General features: G+C 35.9%; 1 protein-coding gene across 1 annotated transcript in view; it reads left to right on the top strand.

Moving 5' to 3' along the window:
* The first annotated feature begins 7,390 nt into the window (after positions 1–7,390).
* Positions 7,391–25,734, top strand: part of LOC123793370 (uncharacterized) — a 152,971-nt gene continuing 134,627 nt past the window's right edge. The window contains exons 1-3 of the mRNA XM_087866349.1: positions 7,391–7,441; positions 8,337–8,363; positions 8,510–8,536. Of these exons, the coding sequence (XP_087722475.1) occupies positions 7,391–7,441; positions 8,337–8,363; positions 8,510–8,536 (105 nt within the window). The remainder of the gene's footprint in view (positions 7,442–8,336; positions 8,364–8,509; positions 8,537–25,734) is intronic.

The following is a 25,734-nucleotide window of genomic DNA, read 5'->3' as shown; positions in this document are numbered from 1 at the left end:
CTGAGCAAGGAGCCCAATGTGGGGCTCAATCCCGGGACTCTGGGATCATGATCTGAGCCGAAGGGAGACGCTTAGGGGACTGAGCCAGACAGGTGCCCCTAAACTTTTGCTTTTTATTTTTATTTTTTTTTCTGAAGCATTTAAAAAGAAATTATATGCAAGCACGTGCACGTGCACGCGTGCGCGCACACACACACACACACACACACAGATCTATACTTACATATAGGACCTCCTACATTTTCATGTCAGGTTTACTCTTTTCCTTCCTTCCTTCCTTCCTTCCTTCCTTCCTTCCTTCCTTCCTTCCTTCCTAACTTCCTTCCTTCCTTCCTTCCTTCCTTGAAAATCTTTTATTAGTGCACCATAGCTCTACTTCATTTATTTTAACCGCACAGTGTGGGTAGATAATACTTTATTTGCCATACCCCTACTGATAGACATTTAGGTTATTTATAATTTTGTGGTATAATTCTTTTTTTTTTTAATGTTCAGTTAGCCAGCATACAGTTCATAATTAGTTTCTGATGTAGTGTTCAACAATTCATTAATTGCATATAACACCCTGTGCTCATCACCACACGTGCCCTCTTTAATACCCATCACCAGGTTACTCCATCCCCCAACCCACCTCCTTTCTGTCACCCTCAGTTTGGTTCCCAGAATCCAGAGTCTCTCATGGTTTGTCTCCCTCTCTGATTTCTTCCCATTCAGTTTTCCCTCCCTTCCCCTGTGGTCCTCTGTGCTATTCCTTCTGTTCAACATATGAGTGAAACCATATGATAATTGTCTTTCTCTGCTTGACTTATTTCAGTTAGCATAATCCTCTCTAGTTCTGTCCATGTCAGTGCAAATGGTGGGTATTCATCCTTTCTGATGACTGAGTAATATTCCATTGTATATATGAACCACATCTTCTTTATCCATTTGTCTGTTGAAGGGCATCTCAGCTCCTTCCACAGTTTGGCTATTGTGGACAATGCTGCTATGAACATTGGGGAGCATGTGCTCCTTTTCACTATGTCATGTCAGGTTTTCCATAAAAAGTTTAAAATTTACACATTACCTGTTGAAGTTATTTGTAAAGTTAAAAGTCTATGAAACAGAAAAAAGTGATTTTGGGAAGAAGTGTCCCTAAAAATATGTATTATGTTAGTAAAGCTAAAAAACTACATATTAGAGTTCAAGGTTTTAAGTATATACTTGGAAGAACACATGTTCACATTTTAGTTAGAAATGAGCCTAAGCTAACTGCATATACAAAACACTTTACTCAGAAGTATGGTAGATTTATTGACATGAAAATAGCAAGGGTCCTTATTTTTTTCCATTGTTAATACTATTTGCAGTATGATTTTGTGAGTTTCAGATACCTGCTAAAAACTACCAAATTCAATTTATTCATGAAGGTATGGCTTTAGAACATTCATCTCATTGGCATAATGGTCAGAAAGTAGGCAGAAATCGTACCATCTGTAGAATTGAGGCTTTTATCCTACTTGAACAAGGGGAAATGGGATATTCCCTGTTTCCTTCCTCAGTAGGAGACTGTGAACATTGATAAGGTAATGTTTGCAAGAATGCCTGAGAACAGCCAATGCAGTAGACTTTGTCTTCCTTATCCTTAAAAAAAAACTGGGGAAATTATAGCTTTTAAATATAGTAAGCCCATGTTCAGCTTACAGTATAAAAAGCAGATGAAGAAACGTAATAAAGGTGTACTTTATTAATAAGTTAACACAGAGGAAGGATGGCTGCGCAATATGGCCGCCATATGTCATCTGTGCTCCTTTTACCCAACAGCGATGATAGAGAATTTTCTCTTTTTCTCAACTACTTCTGATTGGGCCAGCCAAGGCCGCCAACAGTCAGTTTGGATTTGAATACCCCTAAAACTAGATTTAAAATTCTATGTGGTTCATTTGGCTCTGGAGCTCCTGTGTTCATCAGAGTTGAAGCAGTGTAGGTCAACCATTTTCTACTAATGCACCACATTGTGAACTTTCAAATGAATCACCATGTTGGTGATCTGTCAGTGGCTCTCATGTCTATTCCATTAACTGGTCTTGTTGGTTCTATCTCAGAAATGTCTTTTGAATCTAGAACTTTTCCTTTGCTCCCACGATCATCTGTCCCCTGGACCAAAGCAACAACTTCCTAAGAAGGATAACATTCCATGCTCTCAGAGTCCCACAGAGCACACTTGATCTTACCACTCCCTTGTTAAATTGATAACAGAATTCAGCCCAGGGACTTGGGTATTATTAGCCAACCTTCTCAAATCTCTTTCCCAAATCTTACTATTCCCCATTTCCACTCCCTACACCACATATGTTCTTACTCCCCTGAACTCCTTGTCTTTTCTGATAGCATGATGTTCTTTCACACTTATGCATGTTCTCCCCTTCTGCCTGAACTGCTTCACCACTGCCCAGTCCCCTTTATCTCTGGCCAACTTTCAAGAGCCAGTTCCAATATCATCTTTGGAGCTCCAGTTCTCCCACTTACTTTTCTCTCTGTACTGCCACAGCACAGCATTCATTCCACTGATTACAATTACGGTTACATAACCTTCCTCCAGACTCAGGGCACATTGACTGGCTGGTAGTTGGCCGTAAAAGCTTAGAAAATGAAACTTGCTGGTCTTCATAATTCTATGGTAATGAAAAGATGAATCAGAGAAAGGTTGTTATATTTCAAAAATGAAAATGATCTATACTTTTCTGGGATAAAAATCATAATTCCATTCTTATTCCAGCAGCTCTGACTGCAAAGAATGTCCAGGGTTTGCTCTTTTTCCTTTTTTTTTTTTTAACTTCCAGCAGAATTTAATTTCATTTTCATGATTGCCATCTTTAAAAAAATCATTCCCCCTTTAGCTTTTGCCATTCAAAGTAGGCAGTTCTAGTGAATGAAAGTTCTTAATTGGGATATCCAGGCTCCATGAATATGTGTCTTTTCCAGTTATATTTTGATTACTTTTATGCAGAATGAAATCCAACATTTTACTGAATCTCAGTTATTGCTCCTCTCATTCATAATGCTTTTACTTTGGTTTTATAATTTAATGGAAATAGGTAATAGAGCATGGAAAAAGATCTAAAATCTTAGTTACTTGGATAGAAATAGACTTGGGGAGACTGAAATTGGTTTAGGCCAAGATCCACATTAAAGGCTTGGTATAAACAGAAGAATTGTTGCCATAAATTCTGAATTTGAAATCATTTGAAGAGGGGCTAATTTGAAGTTTGCCATTGCTATTTATAAATACTTTGGTAGTAAATTAATAACACTCTAACAATACTCTAAAAGAAATGTTCGAACTACTGAGTAAGAACACTAATAATAAAAGCTTTGTTAGCACTTTTAAAATTTATGTAATTAGGGCTAATAAGATAAAACTAGAAATAACCATTTCAAATATTCTTATTTATTTATTTAAATGGACATGATAAAAGATCTGACTCCAACCTATTGGGCCAGACCAGAAGGACAAGAATCCTAAAAGAAGCCTTACATAAAGAGTCATAAATAATGACTCACTATTCCCTTATTTATGACCACTAATTTTACCATATTTACTTACCATTGACCTCAACCTTGTTTTAGCAATAAAGTTGTATTTTCAAATAGTTACCAATGAGTCACTGGTACTGATACCTGAATAATAAATATGTCCACTAACTATTAAATTGTTAACTTGGTGCAGTTGGAAGCAACAAAATGCCATGGTAAAATACACTGTAATTCAAATATTCATTAATTTTAATTGTTGCCTATCCTTTAGTTAATATCAATCTAGAGACAAAAATAGCTTAAACAGTGACTCAGCTTTAATTTTAAAAGTTAATGATCGAAGAAACCTTTCTTTCATTTGTAATATTTTGACCTAAAAGAAAACCATGGCTCCCAAATTTTGAAATACTATCTGTGTTCACTAAGGTCATCCACGTTTTTCTTCAAATTCAATCCATATTTGCAGTGAAGAGGATCCAATTCAGAAAGAAGAGTGGGATTTCAGTCAGAGCAGAAGAAAACACCTGCCATTAATCCCAAGAGCACAAGTGGGGTCTGGAGTGTCCGAAGCAGCCGCCACAGCTGTGAATGGAGGTTGACCTCTGCTTCGGGTCTGTCTTGAGCTGGCAGGTGCCAGGACGCCATCCTGTCTGCTCAGAAACATCCCCTTTTGAAGCAGCAGTATTTTATTCCTCAATTGTGAATGCAAATTTTTATGTGTTCGTGTATTAAGGAGCCTTGCTTATGGCAAGCTGTCTAAAGAGGTCTAGTTTTCATATGTGGTTTTGGCATTAGTTATTGGACTTTGGGGAAAAAAAGTCATTTCTGCTCCCCACTGTAAAATTGTTTTAGAAAAGCCTTGACCTCAAACATGCCATATAACCTAATAAAGTGCCATTAGAGGACTGGTACAATGAGAGGCTTGGCCTCTGAAATCTCACCAGCAAAAACAAACTAAACTTTGAAGAGAAGATGCTTTTGGAGGGAAAGGGGTGGAGGAATGGATGGGGCTCCATAGTGACTGTAAGTAACTTTATAGTAGCTGTGTTTCTAGGGGAGTTTTTCTTAATGCTAGTATTGAGAAGTGTTTAACTGTGGCACTAGACTATTAAGCTTTCCCAAAACAGACCATTCAAGTTTTCTAAATCAGCTTCTCCTACCATATCTTCCACCAGTGCCTAGAACATTGCCAAACTCTTTATAGGCATTTGACAAATGTATATAAAAATCAAAATAGACTTAAATAACATGCTAGTTAAGATTTTATTTATTTATTCATGAGAGACAGAGATAAGAGGCAGAGGGAGAAGCAGACTCCCCATGGAGCAGGGAACCTGATGTGGGACGTGATCCCAGTACCCTGGGATCATGACCTGAGCCGAAGGCAGACGCTTCACCAACTGAGCCACCGAGGTGCCCCAAATAACATGCTATTTAAATCAAGACTAGAATCTCCATTGTATTTCTTAAACTTGATGGTAGGTATCCTTTCACTCGTTTTGGGGGTTTCCTTTGTCCCACCAAAAATAAAGCCCTACTTGTAGTGCATTAGAGAACATTTTATGTGTGTTAAAAATGACCAAATAAATTCATTGAACTTAATTTTACAGAGGCAGACACACAGTCTATACCAATTACTCACTACTTGATTCACTGAAAACATTAATAAAATATTAAACTTTAACTGAAAACATAAAGAAAATAATTTCCTTGATTTCTCTTTTTTTTAATGGCAAAATTATTTTTGATATAAGAGAACAAGGATTTGTTTAGTTGATTCCATTATCTTAGCTCTCCCCACCCCCAACCCTCCACAATTATTCTTTCTCTTATTTTGAACTTAAGATCTTGGGATCACTACCCAGGATACTGGGAAATGTAATTGGGAGGCATTTCAGAAGGCATCTGTTGAAGGAAGGCACACAGTAGTCATTCTTTATGAGAATCTAGTTCTAGAGCTGTGTCCCAACACTTATCATCCTAACTTAGTCACACAGACTAGGTTAAAGTCCTAGCTAACTCACTTGCAAGAGACCTAACCTTGATAATCTTTGAGTTTTATTTTTGGCATCTATAAAAGGAATATCATAATACTGTCTTCATTGGATTGGGACAAGGTTAAATACAATAACAGGTGAAAGTTCTTTGTTGATGGTAAAATATATAAACTACAAGACATGACATTATTGTTATTATTAAGTTCATGATAACCTCACAGCTGTTACCAGAAGTGTCACAAGTGAGAGTAGGAATTTAGTATAGTTCCTCTGTAGTGGATACTTAACAGGAGATATTTGAGTAGACAGAGTATTCCCACATTTCCACCTGAAGTGACATTGCAAGGACTTAGGAAGGAGTACTTTGCCAGAACCTTGGCTGGGCTTCTAGTCTAGACTTAACACTTGTCTCCCAGCCCTGCTAAAGGTGAAACTGAGAGATTGAAGGTAACTCTGACATGTTCTAATTCCTCAAGTAGGCTGAACCCTGAAACATGATTTCATCTTTAAGAACTAGGGGGGGAAAAAGCATTGATGCCTCTAGAATTAGTATGTCCTGCTGGCATTTTTGTTCAAAATAAAGAAAATCTCAATGTGGCTTAAGAATGGACAGCTGCCCAACAAAGTAGAAAATCCTACAAAGAGCCACGTCTATATGGTTATCTGATTTATGACAAAGATAACACTGTACTACAATGGGGGAAAGATTCATTTACAATCAGTGGTATTGGGTTAATTTGATATCCACATAGGAGAAAAAAAGGATCTTGACTTTGACCCCACATCATGCACAAAATCAGTTCCACACACATTCTGGTCTGAGCATAAAAAACAAAGTAATAAAGCCTCTATTTTTTATTTTCTCTTTTTATCGTTGATTTTTTTCCTTCAATTTGGCACATGCCATCCTAAACAATATACGTTTAACATACAGTGTTACATTTATTTTAGGTGTACAATATAGTGAGTTGACAATTCTATACATTACTCAGTGCTCATCATGATAAATGTACTTTTAATCCCCATCACCTATTTCACCCATCCCCCCACCAACCACCAACCTCTCCTCTGGCAACCACCAGTTTGTTCTCTATAGTTCAGAGTCTGCTCTTTTGTCTCTTTTTTTCTTTTTTTGTTTTGTTTCTTAAATATTACATATGAGTAAAATCATATGGTATTTGTCTTTCTCTGTCTAACATATTTTGCTTAGCATCATACCCTCTAGATCCATCTATGTTATCACAAATGGCAAGATTTCATGTTTTTTATGGCTTGGTGATATTCTATCATATGTATGTATACACTATATCTTTTATTTATTTTAATTTAAAAAGCTTAATTCCAGTGTAATTAACATACAGTGTTATATTAGTTTCAAAAGCTTTTAGCTATTAGAATAAACATAGAAGAACCTCTTTATGACCTTGGAGTAAGGAAAGACTTCTTAAGGGGAATACAAAAAAAGATAAAGAGAAAAAAATGTTAAATGGAGTTTAATTAAAAGTAAGAACTTCCGTTCATCAAAACCCAGTTAAGAGAATATAAACACAATACACGACGTGGGAGAATATATTTGCAAAAAATAACTGCTAGAAAATTCTTATTCAGAATAATGTAAAGTACTCTCACACCTCTCTCTCGTTATGTGTAGATATTATAATATGTAAAGAACTCTAGTGAGTCTAAAGGACAACTCAATAAGAAAAGGGCAAAAGACGTGAATAGACACCTTGTGGGTGAAGATGCAAAATGAACAACACATGCATTAAAAGGAGTTCAGCTAATTAATCATTGGAGAAATACAAACTAAAATAGTGTGAAAATACTACACCTCCCACCAGAATGTCTAAAACAAGAAAGGCTGGAAAATACCAAGTATGAGTGATGATATAGGGGAACTGAAATTCTTGTACACTGGTGATGGGAGTGTAAGTTGTTAGAACCACACTGGAAGACTCTTTGTCATTACCTACTAAAACTGAACCTATTAGGTATTTTCTATAACTAGATTTACACCCAACAGAAATGCATACAGTTTTTAATCTAAAGACATAAACTAGGATATTTATAGCAGCACTATTTTCAGTAGTGAAGACCCAGAAACTCCTAGAAACAATTGGCCATCAACCAAGTAGGATAAACAAATAAATTCTTGTTTATTCATATGATGAAATATCATAAAGCAGTAAGAACAAACGATCTATAGCTACACAAAAAATTATGCATACATTTTGCACATATTGAGCAAAGGAGGTCAGATGCATACTGGTATGATTTCATTTCTGTAAAGTACAAAAACAGACAAACTGTTTTGTCAGAGGTCAGAAATAGTAGTCACTGTTGGTTGAGAGTAATGACAAGAAAATGTCACCACAGGCCCTTCTTGGTTTCCTTAGCTGGGTTCTACTTGCATAGGTATGTTTAGCTTGTGAAAATTTATCCAGCATATTATATACTTATGACATGTGGACTTAGTGCACTTTTCTGTGTGTGTGTGTGTGTGTGTGTATGTGTGTGTGTGTGTAGTATAACAGTATATATACTACATACTATGGTATAGTACCATATTTTACGGGTATATGGCACATACCATACTATATATACCATTACACTATATATATATAATAGTATATGTATTATACCAGTTTCACATTCTAACCATCTTACAATTATAGTTTAGAACCCAAAATTCCTTGATAAACCTCATTGACAGGTATACCACTTTACCCTTTGCATGAATCTTACATCTAACTAGCTGATCTATTCAAGCTACAATTTTTAAAATTTATTACAAATTGTTTTCTTTCTTTTTCTTTTTTTTAGGGCCCTCCTGGTCCAAAAGGTGATAAGGTAAGACAATGTATAGCAGAAGCAAATTACGTTAGTGGAAATCTGTTGATGCGATCTATGCTATGTGATATTTCGGTCTTTGTAATGAGCACCACACGCAGACTTTATGCTAAAACTATCTATCATCTCATCTTCCTACTCTACAGGGAGAACAAGGTGATCAGGGACCTCGGGTAAGTTGTATTCTTCCAATCCTGGGCAGAAAATTGGCTTTCAGCTCCAAACTTATTGAATTAAAGTGGCCCTGGCTTTATAACTGCCTTTGTGTCATGGTTTAGTAAGAGCTGGCAAAAAATACCATCCCACTTATAAGTGAAATAGCCTTAATAATAATTAATGGGTATCTCCTGTAGCATTGCTTTAACTTGAGACCTGTACATAGGACACTGTACAATAATTCGCCCTACTGATGAAGGACCAGAATCACTACTAAAAAGTCAATAATAACCACCATTCCAATGGCTATTGGGTCCTTCAGATTTGCACGCATCGTTTTGCAGTATAGAGGCCATTTGGATTCCTGTTGAATTTGGCCTTTTTCTGCAGTTAAACTTTATGTGCTATTGCATAAATATATTATATTATAGATGAAAATATTAATGCATTTTATATTTTTATTCTTCATCATAAACCTGAATAATACTTATTTGAATTTCTTATTTTTTATAGATTTTTAAGCAGATAAAAGGTGTAATATAATTTAGCATTCCAGGGAGGAGGGTCATTCTTTTATTCTTCTCAAATGTGGCTCTTTTAACCACTATAACACAATGGTGAATGCTTTGTTGTTACCTTGGTAGTGCCAAGTCCTCTGCTTCACATCTGTGCCTTATTACCCAAATGTTCAGACATACTGTTCCAATGATGTAGTGGCTCCGCTCAGACATACCTCTCAATTTTCTCATGTCACTATGCACAAAAGCGAGTATTTGGTTGAAGAGTCATTTTTTACAGTGGAAAAGCACACTTAAAACTTTCAGGTTGAAAACAGAAACTGTAGTATTTTTGTAAAATGCATTGTGTATAGTTAATTATTGAATTCACGTATACTGCAGTAGGGGTTTTATTGCAAAAGATGCAGTTGATGCAAACCTGAAAAATTTGTAGTTTTATCTCTGCATGTTTATTAAGCTAGATAAAAGGTATGCTCTGATTTGTTTTCCTTTCCATTCTTCAGCCATTTCTTTATATAAAAATAATGACCATGCCTCAGAGCATTTCGTTTCTCATGGCAGTTATTCTAGCTGATGACTAACTTCAAGCTAAAAGCTCATGTTAATGGTCAAGGAGATTAAACATCATGATATCTGTCATGGATGTGAATGGAATAAAATTCTCATAACCTTAAATGATTAGAGTATAGCCACTTGCTCTGTATGTGGTGATTATTTCACATGGCATGTCTCCATGTATTGAGTATCATTTCTTTCTACACGAAATATCAAAATCACTCAACTTGCCCTTTCCAGGTTAAGGGGGAAACTGTTTCCATTCTGAGAAATCTTCTTTTGGCAAAGGAAGTGAAGGGGTGGTTCACAGCTTAGCTGTCATCAGTATGCATGCAGTCCTCATTTTCAAAAAGGTGTGTTGGCTTTCATCGTTCCAAAAAGTGATGATTGATTATAAAGCCAGGCCAAATTTTCAGGATGAAACCTGAAACCATGTGCAATTCACCTGGTTTCATGTTGCATTACAAACTAAGACTTGGACCAGGTTCCTTGCAAGTTTGGCCAAAGTTCATGAACTACTTTGACGAACCCAGACTGCCTTCCATACAGATTTCAGCCAGTTTTCACACTGACTGAGGCCAAGTTTCACACGATTCAGGGCCCATTTAGCATTTCAGGTGGAAAGTGGCAAAAATTGATCCCATTTTCCCCAGGATTTTGCTTTTTGTTGAAGGAATTTGGATTGATTTTATCATGCAGGGTGAATCTTCACGGGTGAAAATCTAAAATGTCCTGGGAAGTATATGTGAAAAAAAGAGAACCCACCAAATTGCCTGTCTTTTCTCAGATTCCTAATTTAGAAACAAGGCAGGTCACATGTAGCGCTCTCTGAAAAATAAACCTTACTTTCTAGTAAGAAAGTATTAGGTACTTATTAGGAAATTTATCATATCCAGATAGTAAAATGAAGGGTTTATATTTCCAGAGAAATCAAAAGTAAGTTAAAACTGGAAAAGTCTTCAGTTTTAATGAGAATTCACTTTACTCACATCATCTGTAGGCACAGTATTCCAGCTAATGCTCATGGAGACTCTCTTTTCTAAAATGTAGATCTTTGTACTTGAATACCCTGCCCATTTTTATCCTATCATAGTTTTTTAATTCAACTTTTTACCATTTGTTTCAAGTAACTTATTTCTTTCCATAATTAGCAATATGACCCTCCATCATTTCAGTTCTTTGTTAGCTCACCTATTGTTACAGGATTTCCACTGTTTCCTTAAATATGGGCTCCATTTTTTTTTCTTTTTGGCTTCCCAAGTGTCAAACAGGAATATATTAAGCCATATTATGTGATTCAAAGCAGGAAAGTATTGAAGATAATATAGACATTAAGAAGGTGAAACTATTTTGAAACACTTGTACATATATTTAGCAATATGCATTGAACTTCTGTTATCTTCAAGATACCATGCTTAATACTACAGAAACTATAAATGGATCCACTTTCTCTCTCCTCTACTACCACCAAACTCAACCTACTATCATTTCATCTTCTTGACTACTGTGGCAGCCTTCCAAGTAATCTTGCTTCACTCTTTACCCTGTATAATCCATTTTTTACACAGCAGCCAGAGAGATCATTTTATATCGTAAATCAGATCATGTTACTCCTTGTTTTAAACCTTAAGATGAAATCCAAACCACTTTTCTTGGCCTTAATGAACCTTCAAGATCTGGCCCTTGCCTAACTCTCTAACCTCATGTCACACCACTCTTCTCTTCCCCTCACTGTGCTCTAGCCACATAGTCCTCTATGTGTACTTCAAACACATCATACTGGTTCCTAACTGGATAATTTTCTATTTGCTGTCTTCTGGTGATTGGGTTCTTCTTATGACTGAGATTTCATCTCAAATACCTCCTTGGGGAGAACTTCCCCAACTATGCAATCTAAATCTGAGATTCTCCTATTTTGTGTATTTATTTACTTGCTTGTTATCTGTAAAACATGCTCTACCATTTACATAAACTCTATGAGAGCAAGGGTTTGGTCTATCTTGTTCATACCACCATCAGCTAGAACAATTAGGACTCAATAAATAATTGTTGAATGTTAAAATAAAATATCATTACATCATTACTGCCCTCAAGTTGCTAATAATCTCATGGGTGCCTGAATAAGAAAACTATGTGGTCGTGTTAAATGCCTTAAATAACAATACCAAGAGATGCTAGATAAGTGAACATTCTTCCATTTTAAATAATCATTGGACACTGTGGAAGTGGTGACACCTGAGCTAGGACTTGATAAATGGATAATCTTTAGAAAAGAAGAGGAAGACATTACACATTCCAGAAAGAAGAAATAATACAAACAGTATTATACAAGTGGGAAATGGCGGGATTCATTTAAGGGCAATAAGATTTTTTATTTGCAAGGATATAAGTTAAATATAGAAAAATTACATCATATAGGCTGAAATTTTTATTGAAGTATTATGGAGCATTTTGAATGTTTAAGTGTGATAGGCAGAAGGGAGACATTGAAGATTTTTTAGTACATTATGTTTTGATGTATATTACCACTAGATTCTTTGGTATTATTACCAAATGTTCTTTATGAAAATCTACTTGATGATAGTATTTCATATGGAGTGGAATTGGAAGAGACTTGAAAGGAGACCAGAAACTGTCAGTCACCCTGGACAAGGTCATAAGAACCTGGTCTATAAGGATAATGACCAGTACTCAGTGGAGAAGTGAGTAGAGAGGATTGGCTGGCTCAGTCTGAAACATTGGGTATCTTTGGAGGTAAGGGCCCACACTCAGCAGAAAGTTCAGTGTCAGAATGAGAAGCTCAGCATTGAGGAGGGACTATGTTGGTGAGCCAAAGAAGAAATTTCAAAGGAGTCACCAAAATATGGGAGAGATCTCCATGTTTTTGATGGGGCCTGCCATATGATTTTATTTTTCTCATATAATGAGAAGTTTGGAGAAGGTAGTTATGGTATGATTATATAATCCAATGATATAACTGTGACGTTTCTGTGAATCTCTTGGCCTTTTCTTTATGATTGTAAGAAGACTGCTTCAAGTCCAACCATCACATCTGTATCAGCAGGGAGAATCAAGGGAGAGGAGTCTGTATCAAGAAAACAAAAATTTTCTCATGAATTTCATAGTAGACTTCAGCTCACGTCTCATTAGCCAGACTGTGCCACGTAGTTATTTCACAGCTGGAAATGAACCAAAGAGATTGGGGTTGAAAGGAAAGTTGGGTCATCTTGTAACCAAATCAATGTGATTTCCCTCCTTGGTAAGTTACAGGTAGCAACTACACCAAGTGGAGTTGTCACATAAAGGAAACTTTATTTGCAGCAAATAAGGAGATCACAAGGAATAACTTCCAAAGCTATGACTCCCTGAGCAGGGGTGAGTGGGTTCCTTTTATTTAGGGTTGGGTTGAATATTCAGAAAGGAGAGATTTGCCATCACATTTAAAGGCGGGCATAAGGTGGCACAGGCGTACTGGGAAAACATGACTTTACATGCATTGTACATTATATTAATGAAGCTTATGCTCCTCCTTGGGAAGAGACATTAACACTATACAGAGGCAGAGGTAACTATTGGACAAGGGGAAGGGGCTATGGGAATCCTCTAAGAGTTAGTATAAATTGGATGGGATCTTGGACTCATTATCTCTCCAAGGCCTTGCTTGAATGCAGGGCCTTGTCTGTTCATATGCTGGAACCATATCAGTTGACCTTGAGTCTAGGCTTCTGTGGAGACTGCTAGTGGATCTGTTAGTGCGGTGTGAAAAGACACAATAGCTGATTAGGGGGAAATAGTTCTCTGAAAAACAAGCTTTAAACTTTCTGCTAGTTTCAACTTCATCAACCCTATGGGAATGGTTTCAATCTCAACGATAGGATTTGCCACAAGTGCCAAGCAAAAACTCAGAGAGGGAAAACCAGGGATGACACTAGTAGACGAGAAATTAGTAAGAAAGAGTCTTTAAGTAGAGGGTGGGAGGTGAATTCAATCCATATTGGATTTACATTCAAGAGCTGTGATCATTGGTGACTTGTGGCCAGGGTCAAGTTAAAAAAAAAATGCAGTCAGGGAATGAAATAGGAAGATACTGAGGTGAAAATTCAGCACAAATCTTTTATTGCATGTAGGGGCTGATGTTGAGAAAGGGCATAAGGATAGGGCTGAAATTTCTGGCTTGATAAATTGGTCAGAAGACAGTCGGAGGTATAAATAAGTTAAATTTCTGTCGTGTTGGATTTGTGATCTGGATGAATTATTTCACTGGAATAACATAGCAAACTATTGGAAGCATGAGACTGGGAATCTGAGATGGTATCATAACGGTTCCATAGCTGGACTGTCCCAGAGTGAAACTTCAAATTGTGGAAGTGGAAAAACGGTGCATGAAAGAGCGAAGTGACAATCACTTTAGAAATATCCACCTTTAGGGAGTGGGACGAAGAAGAGAAGTCAGAAAAGAGCGTGAGCAGTTATTCAAAGGCAAAACCAGGACACTACAAAATTTGAACACTAAAGGAGGAACTACTTAAAAAAAAAAAAAGGTGGCAAACAAAATACTCTTAATAAAAGGAAAGCCATCGGGGTGAGTTCTATAAAAAGCCTATGGTTTTAATGTTCTGGTGTCACGAGCTATTAAGGGAGTAGATTTTGTTAAGCAGTGGAAGTCAGTTTGCAAGAAGTTACAAGGTAAACGGGAGGAAAGTTGACTATCTTTGAATACTGTTGATGGCATATGTCTTAATGCAGAAGAAAGTGGGCTAACTTTTTTGGCATGAGCTTTCTGTCAGTGTACATTGAACCAATTTTGAGCTTACAATTTTATGTTTAATGTAGCAACCATAAATATCGTTTGGTTTTATTCTACAAGACACTGAGCGTTAAATTTCCACAGATGAATGCATCCTGACGTTAGAATTGCACTTTCTTCCTTGTTTCCTGGGGGGATGTCGTCATAGATTTGCCAGTAATCTTCAGTGCATTTGTGCAAATGTCTGTACTTTAGCAGTTAGGCCTTTGGGCTGTATGGTGGGGATGGTGCTTTTTCTGTGATGTCAGTCACCAAGCCTGCACTCCATTTCATCCTCATAAGTTTGTGTTACAGAGTTCTGAGGCTATGACTGTACCCTGTATTCAAGCAGAGGTTGGAGACCTGCTGTCAGAGAGTTGTAGGGGCATTTCTAGGCCTAGCAAACATTGGACCAGGAAGTAACACCTCACACATCATAATTATAATTACTGAGTCTTACAACTTGCCGAACGTCTTCCTACTGTATAAGTTGCACATATCATCTCCAAGCCTTACTGCAGTTCAGCAAGATAGAATATGGGGAAGAAAAGTAGGAAAAGTGCATGCAGTGGGGTGAGATGAATATATCCACATGGGCTGGGATCAGACTGGACTGGGACCAAATTCTAACTCTGCCATACCTATGGGTATGGCAGGGATCAAATAAAATAATGTATGAAAAAATCTATAACAAGTCCTTGACAGATCATAGCTGACCATTTTCTCCATATTGCATATGAAGAATCTGGGGTGAAGTAACTTGCCCAAGTTTACATAATTTGTGATGGTAAGAAAATGGACTCACACCCAGCTCTCTTAGCCCTTAGTTTGTACCTTTCGCAGTGGGTCAGGCTGCTCCCCTATCAACAAGATAGTTGTTACAATCATCAACCTCAATCTAAAACAACAGGGATGACAAAAATGCCTATGGCTCAAATAATAACACCAATAATAATGATAAGCAATTTTATTGATCTCTTAAAATACACTAGCCATTCTATGAAGACATACCTTATTTCAACAATCCTATGAAATAGTTGCTTTCATTATTTCCACTTAACAGATGAAGAAACCAAGATTTAGAAAGTTTAACTATTTTGTCCACAATAACAGAGCCAGGATTTGAGGCTAGGTACTTCCAGGTTACATTTTCCATATATTTTCTCATTTATCCTCAAAAGTAACTCTGTGAGTTAGTAGCATAAATAATAATATGACCGTTTTTAAAAGATTTATTTATTTATTTTAGAGAGAGAGTGAGAGTGGGGGCAGAGGCAGAGAGAAAGGGAGAGAGAGAATCTCACACAGACACCCCGCTGAATGCGGAGCCCTACTCGAGGCTTGATCTCATCGCCTATGAGATCACAACCTGAGCTGAAAGCAAGAGTCGAACACTTAACTGACTAAGCCACCCAGACACCCCATAATATGACCTTTTTTTTTTTCTGATGAGGATTGAGCTCAAGCAGGTTAAATGACTTCTACAAATTCTTGTACATGCATCTACCGAAAGACAATGCTAGGGGTCAAACCCAGATTTCAAGTTCTGCTCTCTTTCCATGGTAGCAAACTACCTTCAGGTGGCCGGTAAGACCTTTTCAACTTTAAAGTTCCATGCCTCTGTGAATAAGAGTGAAAAATCTGGGGAACACAAGTGCAAATAGGAGTACCTTTTTCTTTGCAATCGTGATAGGCTCAGTCGTTACAATTCATGCACTGTTGACCCTCCAGAAAACAAATGAGTGAGTGCCCCATAGTCATACCCAGGAACCTCATGTCACAGGAGGGGACAGGGAACTGCTGGTCCCCATCCAAGGGACATCAGAATACCCAGTTACCTTACTGTAATACAATTTTTCTTTTCAACTTGATGGCACCAATTTGAAAATTATAGTATAATATCAAGATCCCAGTATATTAGCTATTTTTTAGTGATTTTTTTCTCTAGGATAGATAACCAGATGAATAAAGTCTGTTTTCTGCTCTTCACAATGCTATGTTTATGTGTTCTACAAGGTATTTTGATTCTGCTTTTATTCTGAGCCTCTTTGCAAAAGATTGCTTTATATTTCTTCATCATAGAACCTGAATGTCAAGTGTAAAAGACTCAAGACTTTCAAGGCTTTTCCTATTGTTGTTTGCACCCATTACTACTACTACCATTGCTCTTCAAAAAGGACTTCTTGTTTGCCCAGTTCTTAAGGGCCTCTGCCCTTGTCATGAACCACAGCCCTGGGAATCACAATGGTACTCGAGGCTTTGATGTTAATGGCTCATATTTCTTTTCCCTATCTTAGTGACTTAAAAACATATTTTTAAAAATAAGCAAAACTGTTTTAATGTTTAATACTGTCTTTTTAAATTAGGGTACTATGTTGCTATGAAATTGTGGCAAGTTTATCAATCAAACTTAGGCAATAAAATGAACAAACATCATGAAGTTATCTTTTGACTATACATTAATCTCCTAATCAGTTGGCTACCATCACCTTGCCAAATAACACAGAGGCCTGATAAGTAAAAGATTTAGTGGTTATTGGTCTTAACATCATCAGCCAACAGCTGGTTTTAAATGAGTCCTGGGCTCTCACAGTTTCAGTAAGCCACCCAGGAGCTCCGTTTAACTATTTTCATAAAATTCTTTCTCTTCCCCGTGTATTCAAGTAAATTTTCATAACAGCTGGGACTACGCAAAACTGATAGCATCTTAAAAACATCTTCGGCAAGACAGATTAAGTTCCAGAAAAAGAAAGCATTTAGAAGTTTATTTTATTATCTTAACCTTTGTTGACTTGAATGATTAAACAGATTCTTTGGCTCTGCTAAAACATTTAGGCCTGGATATTAATTTGATGTCCTTATTTACTTAACCCTTGCCTTTCTCTTCAGCCCTAATGAATACACTACTCATTTGGTACTGAATGTATTGCCTGTGAAAAGGGAAGGGATATAACACAATGGAAAGAAATAAATTGTGAGAAAATTATTTTAATGCTTTCCAGATTCAGCAGAAGTTGGCATGGAAACAGCAAGCTCGTTAAGATTTGCAAACGTTCGTGTTGTATTTTTTATAATCAGAGTTCTCTTTTGAGTGTTCTCTGTCATACTCTGAACCACTAAGAACTCGGATTGAATTAAACCTAGGAACATTTATAAATGTGTCCTGATGTGGGTCAATTTTAAAAAGTAAGTTATTTTTGCAAACAATTGTTGATATGTAGACAATATTTCCCTTGGAATTCAGTGTTGCAAATTATATCTCAGTTATTGGTTGTACGGCTGAGCTCATCAAATAAGAAAAAGAAAACACTTTAGGTCTTGTATATTTTTGTCTAATGTAAAAAATTATATAAGTAAACCTATAAATATAGTAATCCAGTAGGGTAAATTTTATACAAAATATTTGGAAGTAAAAGTGAGCAATTTGCAAACCCTTATATTAAAACAACAACAAAGTAGTGGAAAGCTTGAGATTTGAGCCTTTAACTGAAAATTCTGTTAATGACCACGGGTGTATTAAAATTAACTAAAAATCCATCCTAAACATATCCTCTGACAAGGAATTCTGGAAAATGATTCCAACCAGTTTAAATAGCCATTGGGTTTTCTTTCAATGTTTTTAATGTAGTGACCTTCACAATAAAATAATTATTCATTCCATTTTATGAAGTAAAGGAAAGATTTAATTTGTCCCCAGTCTTGTACTCATTGCTTAAATAAACTGCAGTAGTTTCCTTTTACTTTTGTACATGATTTATTTATACATGATTTGTTGAAAGGATATATACTTTTCAACCTTTTCAGGCCAATGTACACCATTTCACATTTTTCTTAAAAATGAATGGAATGAACGTTTTCAGATGGAAAAGGATACATGCATATATATTTAATATTATTCCATTTATATTTTTGTTTGAATTTTTATAAGTGCTTACAGGTATTTTCTAAATAATTTAAACAATTCCTTGATACATTCATGATCTTCTATCAAATACAAAACTACATATTTTATTCTTTTTTATTGTGAATTTAAGCAAGTAAATTTTCACATGAATTCAGATATAAGAGTCTTATGTTTATTAATCCATATAGTATGAAGCTGTGGTTTGCATTAATGCCTGTCACTGAAGCATATAATAAAATGTGGAGGGAAAGATCGATTTGGGGTTGGTGATTTTCAATGTTAGATAAGGAAGAGAAAGTAAGCCTTTAGGTAAATATATTAAAATTTGTATTTGAATGGACAAAACCTGAACTTACTGTAGTTGGTAATACCTAGAATAATGAGCATATTTCAAGTAGGAAATACAGAAAATTAAAAGCAATTTACACTAACAAAATCCAAAACAATTCCCCCCATTTTTTTTTCATCACTTCTAAATGCGGCAACAAAAATGTTAATGAAGTGGATTCACCAACTAGAAGTCAAGAAAGTATGAGACAGCAGGTTTTTAATGGAGCATCAGGATTTGCAGAAGGGACTAGAATACAGGACTATATTTTTGATTCTTCCCTTCAGAATAGGTGGAATAATGGCTTATGCATTGACAGATCATGTTTAGGGAAAGCAGTTCCTGTAGGTCTGAATGAGATGGGTCTCTGGAAAGTCATTTAGTGCCAGACAGCAGCACCCTTTCATAAGCATACCTGCCTTAATGTGTCCGGCAGCTTCTGGTAACAGACATAGCCTGTAAATCACAAGTGGCAAACAGGACTGGCTTTGTCGAAAAATAATGTCAGTTGCAAAGTCCTACTTCAAATGCAGTTCTATAGTGACTTTAGAGGGAGGCAGGAAGCTTTGATTTTCATCTCTTAGAAGCCAGTTAAATTTTGTTTGAAAAATGTTGATATTCAGAGAAGTCTTTACTGATCACTAGTTTTTTAATATTTTGCACAAATACACTTCTGAATGATTTAACACACACACAAATAATAAAAACAGCAGTCATAAGAATAAAAATAATAACAATAGTAATAATGTAACATTGTTGTTTTCATAGTTCCATATCCAAGAAAATAGGTAGTTTTATCATGCTTTATCAGTTTGTGAGTCTAGCATGAGTCTGTTAATAAAGGAACCTTAGTGGTGGAAAAGGTGGTATCAAAACCCTCTAATGTAGTGTTCAAAACATCAAAGAACTGGGCGCCTGGGTGGCACAGCGGTTAAGCGTCTGCCTTTGGCTCAGGGCGAGATCCCGGCGTTATGGGATCGAGCCCCACATCAGGCTCCTCCTCTATGAGCCTGCTTCTTCCTCTCCCACTCCCCCTGCTTGTGTTCCCTCTCTCGCTGGCTGTCTCTGTCTCTGTCGAATAAATAAATAAATTCTTTAAAAAAAAAAAAATCAAAGAACTAGTAACATTTGTTCCAAGACAAGAACTTTAGTTAGCGACAGGCCTGAAAGAACTCATTAGAATTAAGAGCGAAGATCGGGAAATGATGATGGGGGAGCAAGAGGAGAGAGAAATTGGTGTGGCACAGTGTCAGTGCTGTTAAGGCTTGAAGCCCGTGTGATGTGATATGAAATAGAGAAACTAACCATAACCTTAGGAAGTACAGGGCATCAACAGGTGGTAATTCCTGCCTTGTTCCCATGTCTTCATATCAGCCTGAACATTCTGAGTTTATTGGCAGGTGAGAAAAAAGACTGAATGAGATACTACCAATTTTTTATTAAGATAACATTTTGTTGTTGTTTTAATTTCTTTATTCCTTGGGCCTTTCATCAAGCTTATTTTCAGAAGCTGAGTTAATCTGTTAAAATTGTGGCCCGACCTCAGTGTCTCACCTAAGTCTTGAGCCTATTGTGGCTTAAAGGAGGTCATCATCTTGTGAGATTTTCAGGAGGGCTGAAGGGAAATTCTTCTGCTGGTAAGTTAGCAAGTACGGAATGAGGGGTGTGACTCATGGAGACATGCCCAGAGCACACCAGAGAATCTTCTAAAACATGCCTGATTCTAAGTTGCGTAGGCTGTGTTACTTTGTCTTTTTCAAAGGCTTAGAAGTTGTTTCTCATATTAAGAATTACCAAACACTTGCCTTTTACACAGCCAATCGATTAAAAGATTACACTGTGTATCACTGTACATAGGTGTTTGTACATATATCAATTTTCATTAAGGAATTATTCTGTTTATAGAGATATCTTATATACATATATAGCATGTGTGAGTATTTACTTAAAATTGCAGCTGCCTATACTATCTTTATGAAACAGTTCCTCATGAGTATAGATTGTTACTCACATATACAAGATCTAGATACATTCAAATGTGGACCTACTTTTGTTTATTCTCTAATTCCCATTAAGAAAAGATAGGCAATGGCCAACACATGAAAAGATGCTCAACATCACTAATCCTCAAGGAAATGCAAATCAAAACCACAATGACATAATCACCCCACACCAGTCAGAATGGCTAGTTTCAAAAAGACAAGAAATAATAGGTATCGACAAGGATCCGGACAGAAGGGAACCCTCGTGCACTGTTGGTGGGAATGTAAATTGGTGCAACCACTGGAAAACAGTGTGGAGGTTCCTCAAAAAATTAAAAATAAGAATACCAGATGATTCAGTAATTCTACTACTGGGTATTTACCCAAAGAAAATGAAAACACTAATTCAAAAAGATACATGCACCCCTCTGCTTATTGCAGCATTATTTACAGTAGCCAAGATATGGAAGCAACTTAAGTGTCCATCAATAGAAGAATGGATAAAGAAGATGTGCAAATATACATATATACACAATGTGCATATATATATATACACACAATGTACATGTATTACTCAGCCAAAAGGAAGAGTGAAATCTTGCCATTTGTGACAACATGGATAGACCTAGAGGGTCTTATGTTAAGTGAAATAAGCCAGAAAAGAAAATATCATATGATTATGCTTATATGTGGAATCTAAAAAACAAAACAAAGGAACAAACAAACAGCAACAAAAACAAGCAGACTCTTAAATACAGAGAACAAACAGATGGTTGCCAGAGGGGAGGGGCCGGGGGTTGGGGGGGTTGGGCAAAATAGATACGGAGGATTAAGAGGTACAGACTTCCAATTATAAAATAAATAAGTCACGGAGATAAAAAGTACAGCATAGAGAGTATAGGCAAAGTATTGTAGGAAGAAAGAAAGAAAAGAAAGAAGAAAGAAAGAAAGAAAGAAAGAAAGAAAGAAAGAAAGAAAGAAAGAAAGAAAGAAAGAAAGAAAGAAAGAAAGAAAGAAAGAAAGAAAGAAAGAAAGAAAGAAAGAAAGAAAGAAAGAAAGAAAGAAAGAAAGAAAAAGGAAGAAAGAAAAGAGAAAAGGAAGGAAGGAAGGTCAAACATTCAAAGCAATCTGTGAAGTTTTATTGGATTAAATTGAATATCTTCCTTAACTCCTTTTTAAAAATTACCTTTCTATTCAGTGTAGCATTGCAGAATTGTTTAAAGAGAATAAAAATTAACTCTTAATAATTTAATGCTTAGTTTTTCTTCCTGCATGTCTTAGCCTGCAAGGAAAACTGTCCTCAGTGTTCCTTTACAAAGTAAGAAGAAAACCATCATGACGACAGTTCTTGACTAGCACATCAAAAATTGGCTTTGATGTTGTAGTGGAGTCTACTGATTAAGCTTAAGCTTTTTTGCTTAATACCAATTAATTAATTATTTGACAAATACTTGCCTTGACTTGAATATCAGAGAAAAGTTTGAGACCTAGCTCAGAACCTAGCAGCATTTTCTTAGCTATCTCACTTCCTTATATTTCTTAGTAGTTGAGGAAGTCATAAGGTTCTAGAATGTCAGCATCAGAATTTCCTTTTATGGATATAAACTTTTTGATAGGAAAGGGACTCAAATATATTATTTGCATTTAATGTAAGTTAAAGCTGCACCTTGTAATTTTTCAGTCCTGATTCTTCCTTACTCTTGATTTATTTTTTATCCCACTGAACTGTTCTTTGAGAAAGTAAACATTGGAAAGATTGTAAATCATTAGTATAGTTTGATCAGGTGTTTTGAAAATCGGAAACTATTTTGTCTTTATTAGTATAGCTGTTATCCATCATATGGTAAAAAGCTGCTAGCTACAAATTAACCATTGTTATTGATTTTTTAAACATTTCCTTGATATTATGTCTTTATTGTTTAAAGTCTTTATAATCTACATAACAGTATATTTTGATGATGAAAACAATAGTAAGGAATATTTTACCTTTTAATTATATGTTATCCTTTCACTGCCAAGTAGATAACTATTCTATTTAAATTGAAAACTTCACCCCTACACTCACCACTTTCATTTTCTGGTATAGATAAACACACATTATTTTGATTTTGACAAAGTGAAGTTTCTAAAGAATCTTCAGTGTTGGGAAATTTTAGATTATAACCTTATAAAGCCATTTTTTAATAAAGCCATTTGTGTTGTCTTTTTTTGCTTAGTACAAAATTACTTTTCAGTCTTGCAAACTTTTGTTTAGTAGTCTTTCACAATTATTCAATAATATTATAAAAGGAAATTAATTTTGAAGAGTTACAGGAAGAGGGAAATATCTGGAGATCTATTAGACGTTTCAGATTTGTTCAGAAAATTAATGTAGAGATTTACAACTTCACCCTTCATTTTACACTTTGAGGCAGAAAAGTCAAACAAAATCGAAATAGAGAAAGCGTGCTATGTCACCAGCACAACGTCGAACGTTAATGCTGTAACTCTATACTGGTCTGTAGTATTACTTCCACTTTGGAGCCCTGTCTTTCTAATAAAATGTGTCAGAGAAGAATGCAAAGTTTGAGTCATGGTATCTACCCTGAATTTTATACAGTAACTGTTATAATAACTCAAGATTTTTAGAATGTGTCAAATGAAATGGCATGTGCCAACAGGGTTGTAGTTTGAGAAACTGTCACAATTTATACGGGATTTCTTTTTAAGGTAGCGAGTAACACCATTGGTTGTAGCGGGGAAGGAATTCAATGTCTTTATTTTTCCTTATTTTTGAAATATATACACTATTTTGTGCGACTTCCCTCTATGTTTTGAAGTAATAATTCTCATGAGGTAGATGAGAGGCTACAAACTGGTAGCTTGAGGACCAGATTCTGAGAGGAGATAAATTTTGTCTTTCCCAAATTAGTTGCTAACATTTTAGTTTTGGGCAATTTCATATAAATTTTTTTTAATTAAAAAGCATAGCTGAGGGATGCCTGGGTGGCTCAGTCGGTTAAGCGTCTGCCTTCAGCTCAGGTCATGATCCCAGGGTCCTGGGATCGAGTCCCACATCAGGCTCCTTGCTCATCAGGGAGCCTGCTTCTCCCTCTGCCTGCCGCAACCCCTGCTTGTGCTCTCTCTCTCTCTGACAAATAAATAAATAAAATCTTAAAAAAAAAAATCATGTTGTACACCTGAAACTAATATAACATGGTGTGTCAGCTATATTCAAATGAAAAATCTTAATACTAGTTCAAACTTTGTATTTTTTTAATCAAGATGTCAATATAATTTATGCTATCTTTAAGAATTTTGTTGAAGTATGAATTGTAGAATAACAGAAAATTTTCAGTTACCCCAGTTGTATATGGTATTGAATAGTAATTAAATAATATGCAAATTAATAGTGAAAAGATAAATTTTAGTCCTTTAGTTTTAGATGTTTAAAATTAGAAATAACACAGACTGAAGGCTTGCACATCAGCGTCACTCCTTTAAGGAAAAATCTGGCCCCAAATTTTAGAATTTCCTTTTTTTTTTCCTTGAAAGTATAGATATTGGTTTATTACTGAAGATCATATAGGTTAGACATCTATATAAGTTGTAGCTGAAATTTGTAGATATTTAAAATCATAATATAAACCTAGTTTCATATGTTTTTTTATTGGACCCAAATAATTTCCTTTATGATGTTAGTGTGCTTCTAGAAATATTCTTATTTTAAGGCACTGTGTATATTTTCTGGGTTTTTGGCGTTGTGGTTGCAGAGTTGGATTAATGGAAACGTTTCCCCTTGTAGCATTTCTAACAAAATAGTCTTGATGCACACTAATAAAAAACAAGTCCATGAATTGTTTGGAATTGCCCTTTATAGCTATACTGACAAATCTTTAGAAAAGGAACTAATTTGGGCTAGTATTATTTGATCTATTTTTCCCGGTGTCCTCCTTGATACAAAATTAAATTGAAACCTGATTTTTCTGAGTGCAACAAATGCACAATTTGAGGGTGTGGTCCAGAAGATTTTTTTAAATGGCATTAAAAGGGTCCTATAAGATAGATTCTATTTCTTTTTATAGAAAAGAGTTGTATGCATTTGAAACAGTTGTTTCTTGTAGTGTTTTTAACTGTTAGATAGTATAGGAACTAAAAATTTGCTTTTTTTTAGAATGATAAATCTTTTGCCAATGCCAGAAAGGGTTTCTAGATAAATCTTGATTGTTCAATTTTAAAAAGGTGCTGAGGAGGCAGACGATATGGCTAACAGATTTCACTTGCTGCTACATCAAATTTTATCTTATAACTATGAAATAAACCCATTTCGTAGCCAGCCAATTGCCTAAAAACTTCTATAGGGTATGCTAAGCTCATGGTTCTTGAGTTTTATTCAAACACCGCCAGTGGCAAGGAGCTCACTCACTCTCTTCCAAAGCAGATTAATAATTACAGACAATTCTGAATATTAGAAGGTACACCACTAATTATAGACAGTTCTAAATATTACAAAGTAATTAAATCATTTATTCAACAGATATTTGTTCTTTTGTATCAACATGTGCTGTTCTCTACTTCCTCTACGTTTAGTTTTAGTCCTGCCTTCTGAACTAATTCCTCTTCCACACGACAACCCTTCTGTGATTTTATAGAAACAGTGAATGAAGCTTACGTTTAAAATGAACCCCAAAGCCCTTCTCATCCAAACCTTCATGCACTACAGCGGGCCTTGCCGCGTGGAGGCGATTCTGCTCCACGTGCAGTTCTGAACCTATTTAAAGCAGCCCTTATATCCTGTTTCATCCTCCCCTGCTCCAGCCCCAGCTCCTTTATCCATTCCTCACATGACAATTATGTGCTTTCTTACTGTCTTGGTTATTCTCTGCATATGTTCCTGTCTGTGTCCTCCTTAAAGGGTAATGGCCAGAAACTAAACACATTAATGCAGGTTGGTTAAGTGGGAGGTAGCCTACCTGCTTCTGTTTACGTTAGTATAGCCTGCAATTAGAGTAGCTTTAAACAACATTGGCAGTCGTATCATATATGAATGCATATGTTTATTATCAACTTAAATTCCAAAGTCTTTTTTCTCACTGTCACTAACCCTTAGCTCCTCAATTGTGTTTTTATATAGCTTGTTTATTGGCTCCAAACACTATTCCT

Source organism: Ursus americanus, chromosome 13, assembly GCF_024610735.1.
Source record: "Ursus americanus isolate L20-20 chromosome 13, mUrsAme1.1.p, whole genome shotgun sequence".
NCBI lineage: Eukaryota > Metazoa > Chordata > Mammalia > Carnivora > Ursidae > Ursus > Ursus americanus.
Note: the sequence above shows the minus strand (reverse complement) of the source record. Positions and strands in the feature narration are given on the sequence as shown.